Source organism: Hyaena hyaena, unplaced genomic scaffold (genome assembly GCF_003009895.1).
Source record: "Hyaena hyaena isolate Hyena2069 unplaced genomic scaffold, ASM300989v1 scaffold_384, whole genome shotgun sequence".
In the NCBI taxonomy this organism is placed as follows: domain Eukaryota; kingdom Metazoa; phylum Chordata; class Mammalia; order Carnivora; family Hyaenidae; genus Hyaena; species Hyaena hyaena.
This window is the reverse complement of record NW_024081016.1, coordinates 1,278,810-1,300,483: the sequence shown is the minus strand read 5'-3', so window position 1 is coordinate 1,300,483 and position 21,674 is coordinate 1,278,810. Positions and strand designations below refer to the sequence as shown.

Sequence of the window (21,674 nt, the reverse complement as noted above, 5' to 3'; positions counted from 1 at the left end):
TGCAAGGCAATGTCATGGCAATGTTGGAAAGCCAACTCCCAGTGGCTGGTTTATTGCGGGCATTTCTGCCCTTGTCTTTGGGATTACCAGAGTGCCATGCGCGCAGTTACACAATGCATAAAGGCGAGGGTCATTTCTAGGACAGATAATTGAACATTAATACTCGCTGACATTGTCGAAGGAATGATATGTCAACCTGACAGGGCCTATGTGCTTACATCTGCTGATTGGCTGCAGACGAAGGCTCTGTGTGTCAGGATCAGACCCCAGGCCTGACTGCAGCAGGGCCAAGGATGACGCAGCCATTAATCTCAAGCTGCCATCTTGGGCCAAGATAGTGTCTGTAAAATCATTCCACGCCCCGTGTGTGGCTGGCAAGTTACATCTGCTGTATTCTAGAGTTTCAAGGTATGGGTCCCAGTAAACAAACACCGCTGCTGGCTCTCAGTTTGCATCATCTCACCAGAATTCGTAGTGAGCCAAATGTCTCCTTTCACTTTTCTTCCTTCCCCCCTTCCTTCTTTCCTCCCTCCCTCCCTCCCTCTCATCCTCCCTCCCTGCCTTCCTTTCTTCCTTCTGAAACTAGCTATACATTCTGAATAAATGGGGAAGTTTTAGTGGCTGACCAGAAGGTTCTGAGGTGGTGTGTCTTTTGTTCCTATGGGAATTGGTTATGATGAGTTTCTGGTTTCCTGATTCACCATAGATATGCAGTGTAATGAAGAAATCAAACAAGAATTAAACTGAAGTTACTTGCTGTGATTTATTTTTTCGATTCTCAACAAAATATTAAACCCTGTAGGCAGATTTCTGAACAGAGGGGAAAAAAAGGTCTATGCAATTATTTTCTTATCCTTGAAATCACATGAGCAGCACTTTCCTGCTTCATTTATAATAAATCTTTAGTGAGTTAATCCCATTGCTCCAGTAATTCCACAGCCAACACTTTACTGAACATGTATCCATTCAGAGAAAAGAAACATGGAACAGTCAAGAGCCCTCTGACACTCCAATTGTGCCTTCTTAAGATTGGGGTTCTCTGGTAGTGGTTACTCAATATAGGTTTCCACTGTGGAAAATGTTATAAAATAGGGCTCCTGAGAGCAGCCATTATCACATATTGGTTAACATCACAGATTTTTAAAATCCCAGTTGCACTGGAGCCATGAAAAAAGCTTTCATCTGTAAAATCTAGTTTCCCTTTGTTATTAAAATAAATGAAGCCATTAAACAAAATATATGCATATAATAGTCAAGTTCATCATTTGGCATCAGCAAAATGATGGAATTTTGCATTTTTATAAGTCAATGCTGCCATCTTAGAAGTAAGGTGCAGATCCAAACTTGCTGGTGGTTTCTGAAACTCTATGCCCTATTCCATATATTCTTAGTTTGATTATTTATATATTTACACGGCCCACCTTAAATAAAAAGTAGAATTCTGTTTAAAAAGGCTAAAAAAAAAAAGACAGCATTCTGCGCCCCACCCCACCCCCATTCTGTGACCAAATTAATTGTAACTATTGATGAGCTCATAGTATCAATGAGCTGGAATTGAAATAATTTCCAAATACTTTATTTCCAAAGGTTTGTTTTTAATCACAGCGGCATGTGGTTGGCATGCAAGGGCGAGTTCTCACTCCTGATCTATCCTAGCTGTAGCCCAGGCCAAAAGATTCTCTGCTCCCTTTTCTCGAGAGCACACTTTTCTGCCAAATGTGGCACTCATCCCCTGCCAAGAAAGGTGGGCAGATTGCCACTTCTGACTTCCAGCCACCAAAAGACAAAGGCTCTCGACATCCCCAAGTCCAGTGAGCCAGAATGGGCCTCACACCTTGCAGGTTCCAGATTACTGATTTTTTTTTCTCTATAGACTTTATAATATGGAACATTTTCTCAGTGCCCCAGTCAGTCCCCAAGGGTGGTTTAGGCACTTACAGGAGTGTGTGAACCCTTGAAGGCCACTGGAGGGTCATTTAAGTGTCCTTACTCATCTGTCTGAGGCCTGAGCAGATCTATACTGTCAGCCTTGCGTCCTCTATCTTGCTTTTTCAGTGTTTTCTTTTTTACACTCTTTTAGGAAGAACAGAGTAATTATTTATTTACTTCTTTGAAGCTCAAATAAACCCAGGAGGGGTAATAGCTGAGTATAGAACATCTGATAGGGAAAACATAACCTCCTTTCCTTTTAGCAGGACCAGCTATATGAATGTGCAAATTAAAAATGCAGGGCTTCTTTAAAAATTACGAAGAATTTCAAGATGGTGACAGCAGCACATTAAACCGGGCATGAGGTCCTTCTAGGTGGGGCCCATGTGACTGCCTTTGAGGCTGGCCCTGCCTTTAGATATTGTGGAAGTGAGTTTGTCCAAATTAAGAGAATTGCAGCAAAATATTAAAACCTAATTTAAACCCTAGAGAAAGGAAGGAAGGAAGGAAGGAAGGAAGGAAGGAAGGCAGGCAGGCAGGCAGGCAAGCCTGATTTTAGCACTAGGGGAAAAAATTACTAGAATTACCTAGGCTGATCTTCTTCCCTACTAATTAAGAAGTATATATATTTTATGCATGTTTACATAGATTAGCCCAACCTTAGGGTCATCTCAGATTCAGCTACTGTTGACTGAGCACTATATACATGCCAAGCGCTCTGCTGTGCAATTTGACGTATGTTGTTTCATCTGACTACCACCAGTTTTGTCATGGTCATTTGACCAACAAAGAAGCTGAGGCTCCAAGTACTGAAACGCTTTGGTCAAGCTCACACTGTTAGTGTGGGTTGCAGGACTTAACTTATGGTTATTTAACTAAATCAGCACACCTAACTGCACCCCTTGAAACCAGTAACTCTTAAAATGTTTTCCATTAGATTTGCCTTTTGTCAATGTGTAACCATATCACTGGAGCAGAAAGGGACCTAATGATCACTCTCCTGTGCTCCATGGGTTCCACATGGGTCTAAGTTCTCTTAGAAAGTAACTTAGGAAGGGGGAAATGAGGCCTCTTGTGTATGTAATGAAATGACAGAGAGAGACACAAGAAATAAAACTGGGGTGCCTGGGTGGCTCAGTGGATTAAGCGTCTGACTTTGGTTCAGGTCATGATCTCACAGTTTGTGAATTCGAGCCCTGCACTGGGCTCTGTGTAGACAATGCAGAGTCTACTTGGGATTTTCTCTCTCTTCCTTTCTTTCTCTGCCCTCCTCTCTCTTTGCCTCTCAAAATAAATAAACCTTAAAAATAAATAAACAAAACAAAACTATCTAGTTGTTTCAAAGAGGAACAAACTACCCAGTCAGTGGGTAAGGATATTTCTTTCCCAAAAGCCCATTCTAGAAATGGCAAACACCATTATCTAAGCCTTTTTTTTTTTTTTTTTAGCATTACCAGTTAGATTACTTCTATCTGTTTTATTAGAAATGATGACAGCCAATTTGAAAGGTGTTCTCCTTTGTCTGGTTTGAGCTTGAGTTCTTTGTTTCCTCCTGGGTCAAAACAGTGACACATTAAAACACAGGCTGGTTCCTCTAACTCACAGTAGGTTTCTGACAGATGTGGTTGCAGCCTTCTATTTTATCATTAACAAGGTAAACTTTGAGCTTCAGTAGAGTGTACAGAGATCTAGATTGAAATATAGGAGGCCAGGCCATCTGGTCCAAGAGCCACAACTTCCTGGGCATCACCTGTCATATGTCCACTCTGAGTTTTATTTTTTCTCACCTAGCATGGAGGCAATATTATCTGTCCTTACAACCTTGCCCAGTAATTGCAAGGCTCAAATCTGATAAAGTATAAAGCTCTTTGAAAATGTAACTTGTTATACAAACATAAGGGATCACCCAAACTCAAAGTCCTCAAAAGAGAATCAACACCCCACACTGGCCTTCAAGTTAACTTTTATCGAATACCTTTATTTCTGTCAACTTTGTCTTGTAATCTTGCTGATGACAGGTCCAACCCTTTCTCCCACTCCCCTAAGATGTTCCATGAACATCTGTGAGATTTGTGTGCTCCTCTTCCCCCACTAAAATATGCCCTCAGTGTGCTAGCATTTCCCTGTCCAGTTAAATTGGACAACTGAGAAAGCATAGTTAGTGGGACAAATATGGAGGACCTGCCCAAATTTTGACCAAGACTCTCCCCTCTACTCTAATCTACTGTGGAGGCAGACAGGTAATTCACATCAGTAAATGCTTTGGGAAGTTAGAAAGGGTTTGCTTAAGAAGGTTCATAAAGTGGGGCGCCTGGGTGGCTTAGTCAGTTGAGCGTCCGACTTTCACTTAGGTCATGATCTCGCTGTTCGTGGGTTCGAGCCCCGCGTCGGGCTCTGTGCTGACTGCCAGCTCAGAGCCTGGAGCCTGTTTCAGAGTCTGTGACTCCCTCTCTCTCTGACCCTCCCCTGCTCACGCTGTCTCTCTCTCTGCTAGAAATAAATAAAACATTAAAAAAAAAAAAAGAAGGTTCATAAAGATAAAGGTAATCTTATTACTAAAACAATTTAAAGTTTTTAGGGTTTTCTTTTTTTTTCTTAAGGGGAAATTCTCTTTAGTTTGATTGCAAGATAAGGGTTTTGTTGTTAACCAAGATAAAGTATAGTGCTGAATAATCTCTTAAATTAAAAATTGAAGTGTATGTTACAGAGAATAGAGATAATTAAATAGCTTAGACTACAATAGGTGAAGGGAAAAGAGTTCTCATGAAAATTAGCTTAGTAAAGGTAAATTGCATTTGAATCTTAACTTCAGATCTGGGTGCTCTGCTATTTGGCATATGTTGAATTGATAATGCCATGTGTTAAAGAATTCTGATTGTTTCTTTTGCCTCTCTCACAGCTTATAAAAATGCAAGCAGACCCACCTAATGAATATTAATAGGAATGATGTCTAGATAACACATAAACCCCCTGGATCTGTGGACTTTGGATGGAGTAGTCAGAGAGGATTTCTGTGGCTTTATTTAATTCCAAATTTACATACTTTTAAAGAATAAACATCATCTTAATATTTTAATATCAATATTCCAAAGTGGAGATTTTAGTGAAATAAAAAGCTTAATTTTCCTTCCCTGAACATTATATTCACCAAGGTCTACATTTTAAGAGACAGGAAACTGTTAGCTAAAAAAGAAATTAACTTAATCCCCCTTCATTAAGTTCCAGTCTTTTTTTGTTACTTAGAGACAAGTAATAATTATACCCGCAGCAATGCAAAGCATGTTTTACACTTTTGTTATACAAAAGGACTGCAGTTGTTAAGGTGACAGCAAAAGAAAATGAGAACATTGACAAATACTGATATATTTTTTTCTTAAATCTGCTCTGACTCCTGAAAGTAAATTTCACTCAGGTGTCTGAGCAGCATTTTAATTCATTAACAGCAAAAATTACACATTGATTTTAGAAAATGTCAATCAACTAGCTAAACAATATTTTCCCAGCTAAGGTTATAAACACAGCAGCTAAGTGGGTGGAAGAGATCTAAAATGACTATACATCTCAGTTCTTTTAGAAAGCATAAAAGGTGGGTATTTTGTTTTCAAGCTGGTGGGTTGTGGGGTTTTTTTTTGTTGCTGTTGTTTTTGTTTTGTTTTTTTTTGGATGGAACTTGTAGCAAGTACACAGTAAATCTCAGCAGTGGGTATTATTTAAAGCACATGTGCTCTCTCTCTCTTGCTCTCTCTCTCCTTCTCTCTCTTTGACATTTGAAAAGACTTTTTAAATTTTAGCTTTACAAAAGTGGGGGGGGAGTCATTAAAATGTAGTTTGTACCATTATATTCCATTATTTGTCATCTTTATGGCTGTTCTATAGTTTTCATTGCACCTTTAATGGTAAGCTTGGTCAGGAGAGGTGAGCGGGAATGTGCACGTACTTGGCTGCAGTGCTGCTGACAGTGTCTGCTAGCTGGGCTTCAATCCACGTCCCTGTAGATTTTAATGTCCCCACAGACTGCTGGCAGCCTGCTTCCAGCTGTGGCAGGCATGATGCAGTGAATTGCTTTTGAATGTTCTTTACTCAAATAGGCAGTAATTACAAGCTTAAAGAGGTTTAGTGGTCCAGTAAACTACATAATCACCCCTGAATTAGCCGGGGCTCATCAGTCCCAGCCCAGCAAGCTCGAGTCTGCTGTTTGTATGCAGCCGTGATCACATAGCAACCTGATCAGCAGGTGTGGAACAGCCAGAGTCCCCCATAAACACAACTGTCTACTGGGGACAATGATCTCTAATGAGATGAGGCTACACCATCACTGTCATTTAAGTGGGGAAATTAGCACTAGAGAATGAGTACCAGTTCCAGGGGTCTTTAGTCATATGGGGAGCAGCACGGAATCTTCATCTTTCTCTTTCTGTCTCTAGCACTTTCTCTCTCAAAAATCTTCTCACCAAGTATACCAGTTTTGCTTCTACCTTATGGATATTTTATTCTTTATACAAGGATTTTTCCTGAATATTTAATGCTGGACAGGGCATCTGTAAAAGCAATTATAATTAACTGTTAACAGACTCATTACAAAATGGTATCATTGTGTTTCATCTTCCTTTTCTTTTAATGGTTTTAAAACACTTCTTTTTTTCTTTTTTCTTTTCTTTGCTTTTCTTCTCTTTTTTCTTTCCTTTCCTTTCTTTTGTTTTCTTTCCTTTCTTTTCTTTTCTCTTCTCTTCTCTTCTTTTCTTTTCTTCTTCCTTAAAGTGGAAAAATATTCTCCAGGTTGGGGATAAATCTCTTCTTAGCTGGCATGCTCTCTGAAATAGTAGAGGTGAACTGTATGTACATTGGAAAAGATCCTCACTTTTTTAGACTTTATTGTATAAATGGGTCATGAACTTTTTTTCTCCCAGAAAAGTGGCCCAGTATGGTGTGTCACAGTTTTGTTTTATCTGTTAGAGTGCAGTTCTTGGGAGAAGCATCTCCCTTATCCTTTTTTCAGTCCTGTGCTGAGCCCCCAGAGGATGAAGAACTTGAATTTCATTGCATTACAGTTGGAGAGTAGGAAGGGAACTTTTGTAACAAATAAGCTCGACAACAATATAGAGTGGATTCTGGAGAAACTTTGAGGGAAATTGTAGCTAAGAAAGACTAATAGGATAACACAATAATTAGGAGCCTGGGCTGCTGAACTAGACTGCTTAGGGCTCCATCCAAATTGCAAGTAACAGACTCCATGCCTCAGTTTCCTCATCTGTAACATAAAGGAAAAACACCTCATAGTCTGGTTATATGGATTAAATGAGTGAATACTTGTAAAGCAGTGAGAACATTGCCTGGCACAGAGTAAGAATTATGTAAATGTCAGTTAAATAAAGTAAATAAAACCTGTACTGGTTTGGGATTTGTAAAGCTGAGTGAGAAGAATGTATTTGTGGAAATAAGGCTGTTAGTTTTCTGATATTTACCTGAAGCCATCATAAATGCTAGTTGAGGCATTTGGGGTATCCCTAACTTCAATAGTACTCATTCAATCATACAACAAATATATATTGGGCACACAGAACAGGGCTGCTTGCATTGTGAATGAGAATAGCATTTGTGTGTTTTTATTAGTAATCTACTAAAATGCAATGGTTCCAAATATAATTTAACTCATATTTGATTAAGGATCAAATAAGAAATGAAACTAATTGGCAAAAAAAAAAAAAAAAAAAACCACAAACTTCCAAACAGACACAACAATTTATTTCAAAGCACACAGTTTAAGGCATATCATAAGGTAGTTGTCTGGAATAGTAGGCATTTGTTTCTGTGACTCTTACAGAGCGTTCTTGTGTATGACCACCCTTATTTCTGTATATATAAGCAATGGTTACAAGTACTAACACACTGAGAGATGCATTAGTTCCACTGAGCTTTGTGTCTCAAAGCAAAATCCAGTATTGCTTCCATTAACAGAACTGAGTCATAGAAGTAAAAGACACAGACACGCCTTAAAAGAATAGCTTATTCATAAAATGAGTAGTAATCATCATATATATTCATCATAAACCCATGAGGGGTGAGTGGGATTGCTCCGCCCATCATTTTAAATACAAAATAGCTTGGAAGTGAGTTTTCTCAACTTGTACATTTACCACCAAGTTTCAAATCCCAGATCTATGGCTTACCAGCTGTCTGAACTTGAGAAAGTTATTTGTCCATTCTGTGTCCAAGTCTCCTCATCTGTAAAATGGATATAATAGTTGTGCCTACCTCATAAGGTTTTGTGAGATTACATGACTTAATACATGTAAAACATTTGAAACAACGCCTGGTATGTCCCCACTCCTTAATTCGTGTTACCATTACTACTTCTACTACTTTTAACTAACACTACTAAGCTACTATTAATAAAGTCCCTTCGGATGGGTGCTGTGGACAGATGCTGATGGAGGGAAAATGTGGGGGAAGGTTCTGGGGAATTACCTTTCGCCAACGGCTCCAACTCTGCCCCTTGATGTTTGCTTCTGTGGCAGAAGCAGTGGGGATGCAGATGGGGTCGTGGGAAGGAGAACAGCAATGCTTACCTGGATCATGGCTGTTCAAATGCAGAGAAACATTCAGTCACTGCTCACCACAATTAAGAACTTAGTTCATGCTCCATTATACATGTTTGTTTTTTTTTTGATGTAGCTTAAAAAGGGGAATGGAGACTGGGAAAGAAATATCTGTGGGAGCATAGCCACATGGAAAAACTCAGGGGAGGGAAGACCTGGCCCCAGAACTAAGTGACTGAGAACTATTGCGCATGTTTTTTGACCTGGCCGAGCCTCAGCTTCCTCATCTGTGAAATGGAGCTAAGCACAGTCCCTACTCATAGGGGCCACCAGCGGTACATGAGATAACACATGTCATGTGTTTGTCCTACTGACAAACAGTAAGAGTTCACATGAGCTACGATATAAAATGATTTGAAGAGGCAACAAAAGTGAAACACGACTTTCCTCCTCCATCCCCACCCCCAGACCCCTACACCTCCCAGCCTGTTTTTCTTATTGGCCTTTTTGTGTTTCCTTTTATAGCCATGGTCTTCTAAGAGAATCAATATTCAACGAGTTCATTAATAATCATAACGGTTCAAAATAATTTTAGCACTCTTCATGAATTTTAATACTTTTAGGAGGAGGATATAAGTAATTGCTAATTTACAGTCTAAATTTTATGCTTTAATGCATATACTTAAAGAGACTCCGGTAATGTATATATAGCGAATAGACAATATATCTAAAACACTGTCATTATTATAGAATTGCAAGCAACTTTAAAAAAAATGCCCAATGTAAAAGACTATGAAATCTCTTAATATAGAATGTCTTTTTTTGGTATTTGCCTTTGATTAGTGTTTTTATTTTATATTTATTTGATATTTACAAGAAATTGAAAGGTCAGAGAGATGAGACAGACAAGATATTATAGTCTTGGCCTCTTATAACGGACTATAAAACCATGGTGTCACTGCCGTGAATTATAAAGATAGTCTCATTAGTGCAAAAGTAAAGATTGCTATGAAATATTACTCAGTGTTCAACTTTTCCTTCCACGCTTCTATCATTTTCACGGGATAAGATCAAGTTTAGAGATTCCTACCTGACTTCCCTATGTGCATAACTCCACCAGCAACTTCGTGTAACTGCTGCTGGAGAGACGGGTTGTCTGGAAAATGGCTTGACTAGGCTTCAGAGAAAGCAAGTGCTGAGAATCAATGGAGCACATTTAATCTGAGAACCAGCCAATCTAGGAGCGTTGGTGGAGAATTAAAAAGCAGGTCGAAGTCCTGTGACTTTCCCGATGATGCTCCAAACGTTTTTGGCTTCTTAGCCGGTACCGCCAGCACCTCTTCTTTTGATTCCAGCCTGAGTGAGGATGCAGGACTCAACTACTATGCATGCAGAGGCTATGTTCTTCCACTGCACGCTGCCCTGCTTTTGTAATGCAAATGGGAGGCACAAAGTGTCTCTTTGATAATGTGCAGTCAAAAGACAAAAAAGCATTCACTGAAACAGTAAAACTAATTCATAAAGCTGAAAGACAATAGGGAAGCATTATGGATTTTTTTAAAGGAAAAAAGTATCCTGGATCAATGTAATCGTCACAGTGTAAGCTATTCATAGTCAATGCATAAGGGGAAAATGGCTGCAAGTTTATGTAAAGTGGGAGAAGTTTTTACAGGCAAAGAAATTATACAAAACAAATATAAATATATTGGGTTAGCAAGTTTCTGCTTATCTCCTGAGAGGTCAGAGATATAGCCAGTTTTTTTTTTTTTTTTATGTTTTATTTATTTCTAGGAGAGAGAGAGAGACAACATGAGCAGAGGAGGGTCAGAGAGAGAGGGAGTCACAGACTCTGAGACAGGCTCCAGGCTCCGAGCTGGCAGTCAGCACAGAGCCCAACGCGGGGCTCGAACCCACGAACCGCAAGATCATGACCTAATCGAAAGTCGGACGCTTAACCGACTAAGCCACCCAGGCGTCCCATAGCCAGTTATTTTAATTTAAATCCACAATATTCGCTGTCAAAAGCTCAGTAGAAGTTTGAAAAGAACACGGAGATCCAATGGTTAAAAGCCATATGGTGGATTTTTTTTTCTTTAAAGGGAGTATCTCTCCATCACATACCAGAGTTTAGCTCAAGGTCAACTTATATTAATGCATTAAACTTAGCTGTGGAGGAGGCAAAGGGCTGGAGGAAGAAGGATAAAAGAAGTTCCGAAATTGTTCTTCCAACATATTCAGCCAAGCAACAGAACATTGCCTTGATAAGGGATATATTGGACAGTTGCCATAATTCCTCCTGTTAGATCAGCTCCCACGGTACCTATTCCCATACCTTTTAAAGTATAGCATGTAACATTTTGCTTGAAAATTGCTTCCACCTCTATTGCTTTGTTATAGCTGTTTTGCAGTTTCGGTATAGAGGCAGTTCTGTGTCACAAGAAATTACTAATCTGAGGCTTGAGAAGGGGCAGCGTAGCCTTCCATTATCTCACCAGTGAGCTCTGTACAGGATTATTTTCAAATTTTCTGCTGCCATTACAATGTGCTGTTAGAGTGGGCAAGGCAGGCGGGGAGGGAACGTTATTGAAACTTGGTTACCAGGGTAGATAAGATAAAGTTCATCACTGTCTTGGCATCCACATTTGCAGTCAAGGGTGGAAAATTTGATGAAAGGAGTACATTTGGTCAAGGATATCGTTAAGATATAAGACTGGACATTTTCCATCTGTGTGTACTGAAGAGTTTTTTCTTTTGCCATCGATGCTCATCTGAAACTGCTTGATTGTTTAAGTAAATAAGTTTTCTTCCAATGTATAGTAAACTTGTAAATACCAAATAACCAGTGTCAGAATCCCCCCTCCCCCCCATCCCAGCCTCAAGAAACAAAATTGGAATTGTGCAGAGGTAACTTTCTTTTTAGCAAGTTGCCAATTTCTTTCTGTTGCTTTCTATTCTTTGGGGCTGATAAAATGACAGATCAGACTTCACTTTTATGTAAGCTATTTTTAGATTTTCGTCAGACATTCTTTAACCATTTCTATTACACAGGCCACGTACTCCAGGGATCATTTTATTCTTTGATGGGGTTATTAAGCAATCACTGCTCTACTAGGTCATTATTAGAAGTCACACTTCAGATCCAGAAACCCAAGGAAGAGTGACACACTGTTTCTATTTCGGCAAGAGACTTACCCTGGAAAGAAGTCAGGGCTTTGATTGCTGAAATAAGGATGATCATTTTGTGAGTTATTCCCTTGAGTTGGGGTTCCACTACCCCAAGTCATTTCCTTTCCCATTGAGTCCAGCATCTCTTCTCTCCCCAGCGAAGCCAGCCCAATACATGTGTGCAGGTTTAATGCTGGAAGGGAGGGTCTGCTTCACCCTTACATAATCACTCTTTTATGGCTTTCACTCATTCCTGAGGTGTTAATGCAGATCAAATGGGAAACACTCGAGAAAGAACCCTTGTAGCTACTGCCCTGCCTCGCTCTCCCCTCTCAATCGTTAATTCTTATTGTAAGATCTAAAGGTAATTTTGTTTGCTCTCTTAATGCGTTGCAGTTCTCCCAGTGGCCCTTGCATATCCTTTCTCAAATTCCCATCTTGATCAATTGTTTGCAAATAATTAAGCTTTTAAGAGATAATGGCATGAGGGTAATGTACACAACAAAGGAGAGGTCTCCTGTCACTACCTATTGGACTGTGGTCAAATTTGCTTTGATATCCCAAAGTGATTGTGTTGATTGGTGTATCTGGCCAAGTGCAACCCGTCTTCCCTTCACAAGAACCTACTGATCTTTCTTAAACTAGTATCCTTGCTGTTAATAGCAAAGGTGTTCAGGAGAATGGCAAGGGCCGACCTAGGCTCTTGCTTGCAATGGTTTGGAGTGAATTTCCCATTTTCTTCCTAGAATGTTCTCCTCTTTATTTCTTTTGTAAACTGATGTCTACCTTTGCCCATCTTACGACCCCGTGGGCATAACACAACAGGATTCTGAATGTTTTTACAGCAGCCTTGCTCCTGGCATGTTGGGTTTTTGTCAAGTCATTTTTTTTTAGTCTACAAAGGAATAACTCATACTGTCCACAAAGAGCGTATTTAGGAAAGATGCATAGGATTTAAGATATTTAGAGATACTGGGTTTCAGTTAAAAGCTTACTTCTTTGTGAATTTTTGGCTGACTGTGGATTAGCTACCTGAAGTCATGGCTTTCATGTGATTCTAGCAATTATGGATTTTTTTCAGAGAATTAACAGTTTGTGGGACACCCAGGCCAAGAACTAAGAAAAAAATTCAGTCTCCCTACCATAGACAAGGGTTTAGGGAATTTTGTTGACACCTTTTCCCCCTCTTAACAATGACCAGATTATTGTGGCATTTAATTTCATCCAGGCTCATTCATTTCTATTTAAAAAAATATATCCTCAATGACTGAAAATTGTTTAATGGAGATGGAGTGCTGGGTCTCCATAGCTTGAGGCTGCCTAGCAATTATGCTGCATGAAATTAGACACAGTGTGTTCCAATTACTTAAAATCAGATCACATGAAAAGTGGAAGAGGAAAAACGGCTAGAACTTTCTCATTTCATGATATTTAAATTGTGAAATCAGAAACTGCATGATATGAAGAAACAACCTAAGTTTGCACTGAAATTTTGAGGGCCAGCGATTGCTCTTTGAAGCTGTAATGATTCAGGTAATTTTAATGATCCAGAGAGAATTTTCCTGACACCACCTGCATAAATAACATGTGAGTTCCATTTGCTTTATAAGAATGGTTGTAAAACTTACTCACAAACAGGCATGCAAAAATACTCTTGAAAACACAGCACAAATAAATGACTGTGACAATTCTCAATTTTCAAAGCAACTAAAGGTAAATGGCATAAATATTAATTTTTATCCAGTTCTGGTCATAATATTAAGTCACAACTAATGAGGCAGGGCAAAAGGTATTGCCATCCAGCTACAGAGAAGAGAGACTGTTGACATGTTTATTAATTCTATTGCAAGTCACTGAAAAAGATTTCCAGAGGACCTGAAAAACTATAAGCAAATTACAGAAGATGTTACAGATTGGAAACAACTTGTGTACATGGGTCTGTAATTTTATATGGCAAATAGGGCCAGAAGCTGGATGCTAACATTTGCATATTTCAAAATCAGGCTTATAATCTGTAGGAATTGCCAGCATGGGTAACTTTTAGCTGTGATGGATTTTTAAACTCCAGATGACAAAATTGAAGATTAGAAAAGTTGTCTCTTGTTTAAAATCTCATAGTTAGTGAGTGGCAGCATAAATTTATATACTCTACAGAGTCATGTGTACCTATATACAGTTCTTCAACTAATGTAGACATAGAAATTCTGTATATCAGGGGTGCCTGGGTGGCTCAGTCGGTTAGGCGTCCGACTTCGGCTCAGGTCATGATCTCATGGTTTGTGGGTTCAAGCCCCGCGTCGGGCTCTGTGCTAACAGCTAGCTCAGAGCCTGGAGCCTGTTTCAGATTCTGTATCTCCCTCTCTCTCTGACACTCCCCTGCTCACACTGTCTCTCTCTCTCTCTCTCTCTCTCTCTCAGAAATAAATAAAACATGTTTAAAAAATTAAATAAAAAGAAATTCTGTATATCAAACCTTAATTCAGTGTCTATTCATAGGGTAAGAGGTTCATATGGTTCGTATTGTGTGGCAAACTTTTATGTAGCAGTAGCTATGTTTTAAACCCTAGGGTACAGGATTCTTTTAACTCGGTGTCCAATCATGACATTTTGCCTCATGACTGGCATTATGTTGTGTAGGGTGATTGTCACTTATGATCTTAGCCTATCTGGAAATTTATATACTGTTATTTGAAAAGAGTGGGTTGACACCACTGTTAGGAACGAAGTCAGGAAAGTAGCACTGTGGATCTCAAATTGGATTGTTTATACCTCCTGTGGGCCGTTGAAAAAATTTTTATTATACATTTTGATGTTGCATCTGAGTGGGCAGTATCTGTGTATCATGGCAAGACCTAGCCTCCTTCATGTTTCACAGATAGTTACTGATTTCCTGTTACGTGCCAGGCAGGGCTTTGAGGATGGTGAATGTGAAAGTCATGGATTTTGGATTTGCTCCATGGGTGAGAAGAGGCACACCAGGTGTGTCAGAGAGTGATGCTCTGCTGTTGGGGAGAAAAGAAAAAAACCGATGTGAGGGCAGTAAGGTGGGCTGCTGGACACCGGGTGGGTAAGGCTTGGCCTTTCAGCTGAGACGAGAAAGTGACGCTGGAGCAGGGGACTGACGGGTAGGGACAAGGTTGGTGTGTTGGAAGAACAGAAAGGAGGACGGTGTGGTCAGTCTTCGCAGGGGCGAAGAAAAGGCCACAAAGTCTGAGAGGTGGGCAGGCCTGGGTGGTGGCGTGCCTTACAGGCCAGAGTAAGCAGTCTGGAAGTTTTGGGGAGGGCATAAGAATGAAGATTATGAAAGGCATTTGCCACATCCCTCAGTCATGGTGAGGCTTAGACACTGGAAGGGAAGCAGGAAATATCACTGAGTCATGCGGCTGCTGACCATGCCTTTCCCTGGCCAGTCTCCTCACCTGTAACACAGGAGGAACAATAGATTCCATTTATGTCCCTCAAAGGGATATAATGGGGATTAATTACCATCCTGCCTGTAATATACTTGGAGCTCTTTAGAGAAAGGCACTATATTCCATGAAAGCAAAGCCTTATTCTAATTGTGTATTTATTGATTAAGTGACAATCAAAGACAATGCTTCTGGGAAAAATTGCTACATCTCTGCTCTCCACAAACGAATCCCACGTGTACAGATATAGAACATATTTAAACTTACATATGATAGCATTAAAGTGGTCATTAACGAGCCTTCTTAGCATCTAATCAGACATTATTAATGAGATTAAAACCTGTGTTAATTAACATTCAATAGACCAGAATTTAGTTTCCAGTGGCAAAGATAGTTAAATTGAGAGTTGAGGGTGCCCTTTCTCAATTCATAAGAGAATAGAGGGTTGACTACTAGAACAATTTTTATCTGGGGATAATTTATTGGGATGCAGTAGTTTCAAGCTAGTCAGTACGTCCATAGATGAATACCAGGTCCCAGGCTTTAGAAATGTATATTTCAGATTTAGATATAGTTCATTACCGAACAAAAACTATTTGTGCCAAAACTAATTTCAGTAGAATTCCAAACATTCTTTCAAGAGGGTATGAGTTTCATTTTATTATCTAATCCCGTAATACTTTTTTATCCACTCTAACTCATGAGCAACATGGCTGGGCTTGTTCTTAGCATGCAAAATATGCTGGTCTTTGACCTTGTATTGGCCTGTGCTCAGAATCCCAGCATGTGCTGACATTCAGATATGGAAACCAACTTTGGTTGAATGTCCTTTGTTTGCTTTTCAGAAGAGCTGCAATGATTAGTGGTTAAAAAATATCCACCCACTTTAATTTTGATATTTGCATCTGGCAGTATGGTATTTTGGGAGGAAAATGTCGTGCTAACAAAGTGCTTAACTACTGAGGACCTCAGCTAAGATGGTTGGTCCAAATGGTTCAGCTTTAGAAGTCTGTGGCTCTATGAAAATATTACATCAAGGTGATATGATTTTATATAATCAAAAAGGCGTTGTCCTTATTTTAGTCTCATACAGTGAAGATCACACTAAACTTTCTGTGTTTGCAACAAATAAACCTTTAAAGGATAAACTCAGTATCAAGGTTCTGCAAGTATCCTAAGTAGCTATTTATACACTTCACTAATCTTAGTAATTGGCTTGTCTTTTACTGCCATTAATTAGATGATGTAGTATTCCATTAATAAGAGTGACACACCTCAGCATTTTTACCTTTAATTATAGACTTCACTAGACACGTAGACTATTGACAAAATAGCCTAAATATTGCCTGATACACACATATTATTTTTACAGAGCGTATGTGTTTATTGTTGAATCACTAGCACCTAGCATTGAACCTGACATGTGATACACACTGCACTCTCTGCCCAGAGTATATGTGCACACATCTGTCTTTTTTTGTTCTCTTTCAGCACCCTTACCCTTCTGAAGAACAGAAAAAGCAGTTGGCACAAGACACGGGACTCACCATCCTTCAAGTGAACAATTGGTAAGTAATTTGGCTTTGTGTTTATACACAGTCTGCTTCCCTCTCAGGCAACCTGCAGCTAATGTTTTGCATTAGGAAGACACACCCAGTTGTTGCTGTTTTCCCTGGTGGTTCCTTGGTGGAAAGGTGGAAATAAATGGTTGACTGATAGGTGAAAGCACTGGCGAGCGTGGGAAAAATCCCAAAAAACAAACAAAAACAAAACAAGCCAAAACACCAACATTGCATTCCATTGCCTTTATAAATTGACAGATTTTAGGCATAGTATAAGTTAAGTGTTTAATTCACATACACTGTGGCTCCATAAATGGCTTTTTCCTTTTAGGATAACTGATAGAAAGAGTGGCATCATCCTTTTTGCTGTGGGACAAGAAAATCCACCATCACATATCAGTCGGATTTTAAATTCAATGATAGCTAACTGCAGTTATTTTGTTAGGGCTGAGCCTTTGAGCATAGCCTCCCCTTTCCTCCTATCCTCTGTCCATGGAAAAAGATGAAATTATTTGTGTTTCCACTTTGAAGCTGTTCAAAACCTGATGTATTTCAGGGCCATTCAATACTATTTCTAAATAAATGTGTGAATTCCTGATTTGGGGGAAGCTGAGATTACGTACCAAGTACCAGCCAACGATGTTCGGACAACGTGTGGCCACAAGGCTTTGGGAAAGTATGATTTATTACCCTTTGTGAGTGTGCTGAAAGCCAGGTTCATATAATCACCCAGAGCTAGTGTCATATTTGAAGGGTATCGAAATCCAATATCCTCTCAAACTAAGTGTATCTAATTAATTGTCCTAATATTTTTAGATTAGTGTTTATGATGGGGAAACCTTATCCTCTTTGAAGTAAAATCCAGAAGAGGCCCACAGCCTGGTTGAGGAAAGGGGAGAAATGGGGATGCCAGTTTGCAGACAGAAGTATTTCTTTCTGTTCAGTAAGTGTCAAAGATTAATATTACAGAATCTCTGATTACATGCCCTAATCCATTTTGGTGAATAAATTTGTTCTTGATGTCCATTGCACCTACATTAACAGACCCTTCTCTGTTAGAGAGCCTGGGAGCCTTTGGGAGAGATTCCAGATATATTAAACCCCATTACAGAAAATGCAATTTCTGTCAATATAATCCCATGTATTCTTCAATTTAGTATTTTAGAGATAACAAGCTACTTACAATATATTTGCCTTTGGAGGATTAATTTACAAAGTGCACTATCTGCAAGACACAGACAGACTCACATAAGCATTGCTTGTAAGGGTTATCAATTTCTATGACCTTACTGTAGCCTTGGGAGATCAATTTTTGCAGCCCTTTAGCCAAGTGGATAGGGAGCCAATGGAAACCATACTATACCTAAATGTGTCGCTATGAGGGTGTCACTGCGGGGATTTTTTTTGTTTGTCTCATGCCTGCTATTGCATCTTCATTTTCAAGACTGTCGATACCATACATTTGAACTTAGTCTTCAGATCATCCTGGACAATGCTAACAGGGTAGACCATCATTGTGCATGCACGCCTAAATTCAAATATATTTTCAAGGTTAAACTGATGATGTAATTTTAATACAATGGAGGCTGTACAAATGTATCTCCCTGGGAAATGTTCCCATCTGAGGGCTGAGGAGTGGCAGGGCGAACTCTAATTAAGGAAGGGGAAAGCGCTGCCACTCAGGTGATCTATCACACATTGCATCTCTCTTCCTCTTCAGTGTTGCTAGCAAACTCCCTCCATAAACATTGTTACCAGTGAACGACTTCCAATACAGCTTGCTTTCCACAGGTGGACCAATTTAAGGCATAGTTCCTGTGGGTGCAGGGGCAGGCAGGCGTTCCTGTGGCATCAGACAGTATGCAATTGTCATTTTCCTAGATTCTATGCAGTGGTCTTAAAGCGATTAAAAACCCTCGGTTTTGCAATTAGAAGAGAAAAAAGGGAACTTAAAGAAGTTATACTACTTTTCAAAGTATATGCAGACTTACTATAAACTTCACGCTGATACTCAGTTCTACCCAGGTACGTATGTACAGATCACCTTTAGTTTATGTGCGATATAAACACAATTCTGATCTCAAGTGGCTTTGTGTACTGTGCCTGTGTTCTCTCTACTTTTGTGTAGAGTCAGAAGTGACTTTTACTTGCGCTTCATTGTTTTGCATTCGGCAACTGTTTCAGCTCTAACAACTAGGTGGTAGAGAATTTCCCTCAAATAAATAAAAGTTGTAAGAGATTGTTTCTCCTAAATTTGATGTTTGCTTTGAGTTTCTAATGGTTTATTAACTGTCATCCAAACCTTCAGCTTTTGAGGAGCTGATAATAGATTTATTAGTATTAGTAGTAGTAGTAGTATTTTAGTCTTTGAGTAGGAAATAGGTTGGAAGAATGAGGAAACCTAGGTGATACTTGATGAAAACCAAAGGTGTCAGAGCATCTGAAACTGTGGCATCCTTGCAGACTGAAAACAGCACAACCACTAAAGGGTGTTCATTTTCCTTTATTGTAATAAAAAATTACACAGAGCTTTTTTGAGAGCCTGTAAATAGTTTTCCTGTATTGAGTATCAAGCCCAAGTGACTTCCTTCTAGAAATCATAATTAAAATAAAATCGTCATTAGTATTTTAGCCTTTTCCCTTCACTTCATTTAGCCCCAACATTTAAAAATGTGTGCCTTCCTTTTTGGATTTCTTAAAACTTGTTAACACACATGTACATTTTGTACGAACTATGAGTCACTGTTGAAGAGATTTAATAAAATGCTGAAGGGCAGGTTGGGTGTAGATCAGTCATAATTATTGGCAGCAACATAATGTATCGAAGCACACAATATGAAAGTGAAAAATAGAAACTCACGTCTAGTTGTTAGCTTGTCATAGAAACCCTGGCTGATGCAGCTTTCAGTTTAGTTTTGATTGAAAAATGAGATGAGAAAAGTTTGGTGTGTTGTAATGGCTCTTTCATTCCATCGTGGAGCTGATCTTCTCTAATTGCCGTAAGTGATATAAACTACCCGTCTTGGCTAAGGCCAAAGCAGATGGGATGGAGGAGAGGAGACAATAGGGAGAATGTAAATGGAAAACAACAAGACAGATTTGATTAATTAAAAGAAAATTTGGATTACAAGAAATAGCTATTGTAACTGTTATGTTTGATCTACTTGTCAGAATGGAAACAGAGAGGAGGAATCTTAAAATGGTTGCTATTTGTGCTTATAGGAACTGGGCCCAGGGATGGAATGTGAAATTTATCAGATGGGACATCGTAGGACAAGTGTATGCCAACAAATTTTTTGAGAATTGAGGCAATTATGCAAATAATTTGGGTGAAAATATTTTTACCTTTATTATCTGAGTATCTGAGGCAACTGCGTGTTTTAAAAAAAATCGACTTCCATAACTAATTGCCTAAGCATTTCAATCTAGCGTGCCCTGATAGACTTAGACTTAAAAGCTTAGTAAGTTTTGAAATATAATATGTGCCATAGACTCATGTATTCTTCTCTCTTTGCTTTCTCACTCCCAATTATGATTTGATCCAAACATGAGAAATAATAGAATTTGGAACTTTTGTCTTTTTGATTTTTCATTGTGGTGGTGGTTGTGAAAATTACATCTGTTATATCAGCTGTGAAAACCTATTACTAATATCTCGAACATGTCAGTCATGTAAGCAGAAACTTCTTAAATTCTGAGATGGTCATTTAGGTCTTTAATTACTCAGGTAGAACTTTAAAGAAAATGCACGCACACACAAGGTCAGTCTATACTTGGTTCTTTTTTCTCCTGAATACACCAACTTTATGTCTTGGAAATGTGAGTGTAGAATGGCCAGATAAAGACTCCTTCTGTGTCTTCACATCAGTTTTGCAGGCGTGGGGATTCCATATGATGCAGACCTCTACCTGTGGTTGTATCCTACTTGCTGGATGCCTCAGACACATTCTGCCTCAGCAGAGTTCCGGCCTAGCGTGTACTGAACAAATTTTACAGTGGCTTTGTTTATTACTACTCATCCAAACACTTTCTCATTAAGGCCTAATGTTAAATGATTATTTCTTTATGCTCTGAGAAGGCAATATGGATTTCAGGTGCAATATATATAGTGTATGTGAAATACAGTGTGTAGGCAAAAAGAAAAATCACTGTCCCTAACTGGGTGCGTGAAATCCCAGGAAGCATCCTAACATGTGAGGTGACACTTTATAGAACTATCCCAGCTCTGTAGTTCTCAGATTTAGTACATATACCAGGTTTTCCTAGTTACTTCATTTATTGCCTTCAAAACTGCAAAGCATTCAGGCATCATTTCCCGTTTATTACCAGTGGGGGTAAAAGTATGTTATCCTTAGAGATTTATGCCACTGGCAGGTAAAAATGTAAACTTATTTTTTAAAAAATAGGATAGCCCTTATAATAAACAGATTCAACTGTTAAAGGTCGGGTTTCCTTCTGAGTTATGGTAATAATGTAGCAAATACTTTTATAAGTAATCAAAGATTCTATAAATATAGGTACCTGTGTAGATGTAAATGTTAAAACATTCACAAATTATCCTTGCAACTTCTGTGATCTAAAAATCAATAGGAGGTCATAGGGTTTCATAGAATTGCTCTGCTTTTTCTTCCAACATAATTTAATAATACATTTTACAGATGTTGTTTAAACATTAGGCACAGATTGTTTTGTCAATAAAGCTAAACAGAGGCATGACACAAAAGCAAGGAAAACAGATGTAAAAACAGTGCACCATGCAAGAAGCACTGGGTCATTTGTTTGCTATTCAACTGCAAAATGAAAGTGCAGGGCGTATAGTGATTTTCTTTGCCTAGAAATCACCTAGGGATGGAACAGCTTCACACACAAAAGGTAATTTTATTAAGCAGGTGGTTTAACTTTTTCCCTTGAGAATTTCAGTGTAACCTACATTTAAGGTAGGCTTCCTAACTGATCAATGGAGTAACAGGTGCAATATTTTTGAAAGAAGAAGAAGAAGAAGGAGAAATATAAATAGAATAAGTCTCCAGCATGTTACAGAATGGCTTGTTGTTCTCTAAGCTCCAGTTAAT

The 21,674-nt window shown here is 38.9% G+C and overlaps 1 protein-coding gene across 3 annotated transcripts in view; it reads left to right on the top strand.

Moving 5' to 3' along the window:
- The window catches only part of MEIS1 (Meis homeobox 1), a 137,816-nt gene that overhangs the window by 97,873 nt on the left and 18,269 nt on the right, over window positions 1–21,674 (top strand). For all 3 annotated transcript variants that reach the window (XM_039250903.1, XM_039250905.1, XM_039250904.1), the window contains exon 9: window positions 16,532–16,608. In XM_039250903.1, coding sequence (XP_039106834.1) covers window positions 16,532–16,608 — 77 coding nt within the window. The remainder of the gene's footprint in view (window positions 1–16,531; window positions 16,609–21,674) is intronic.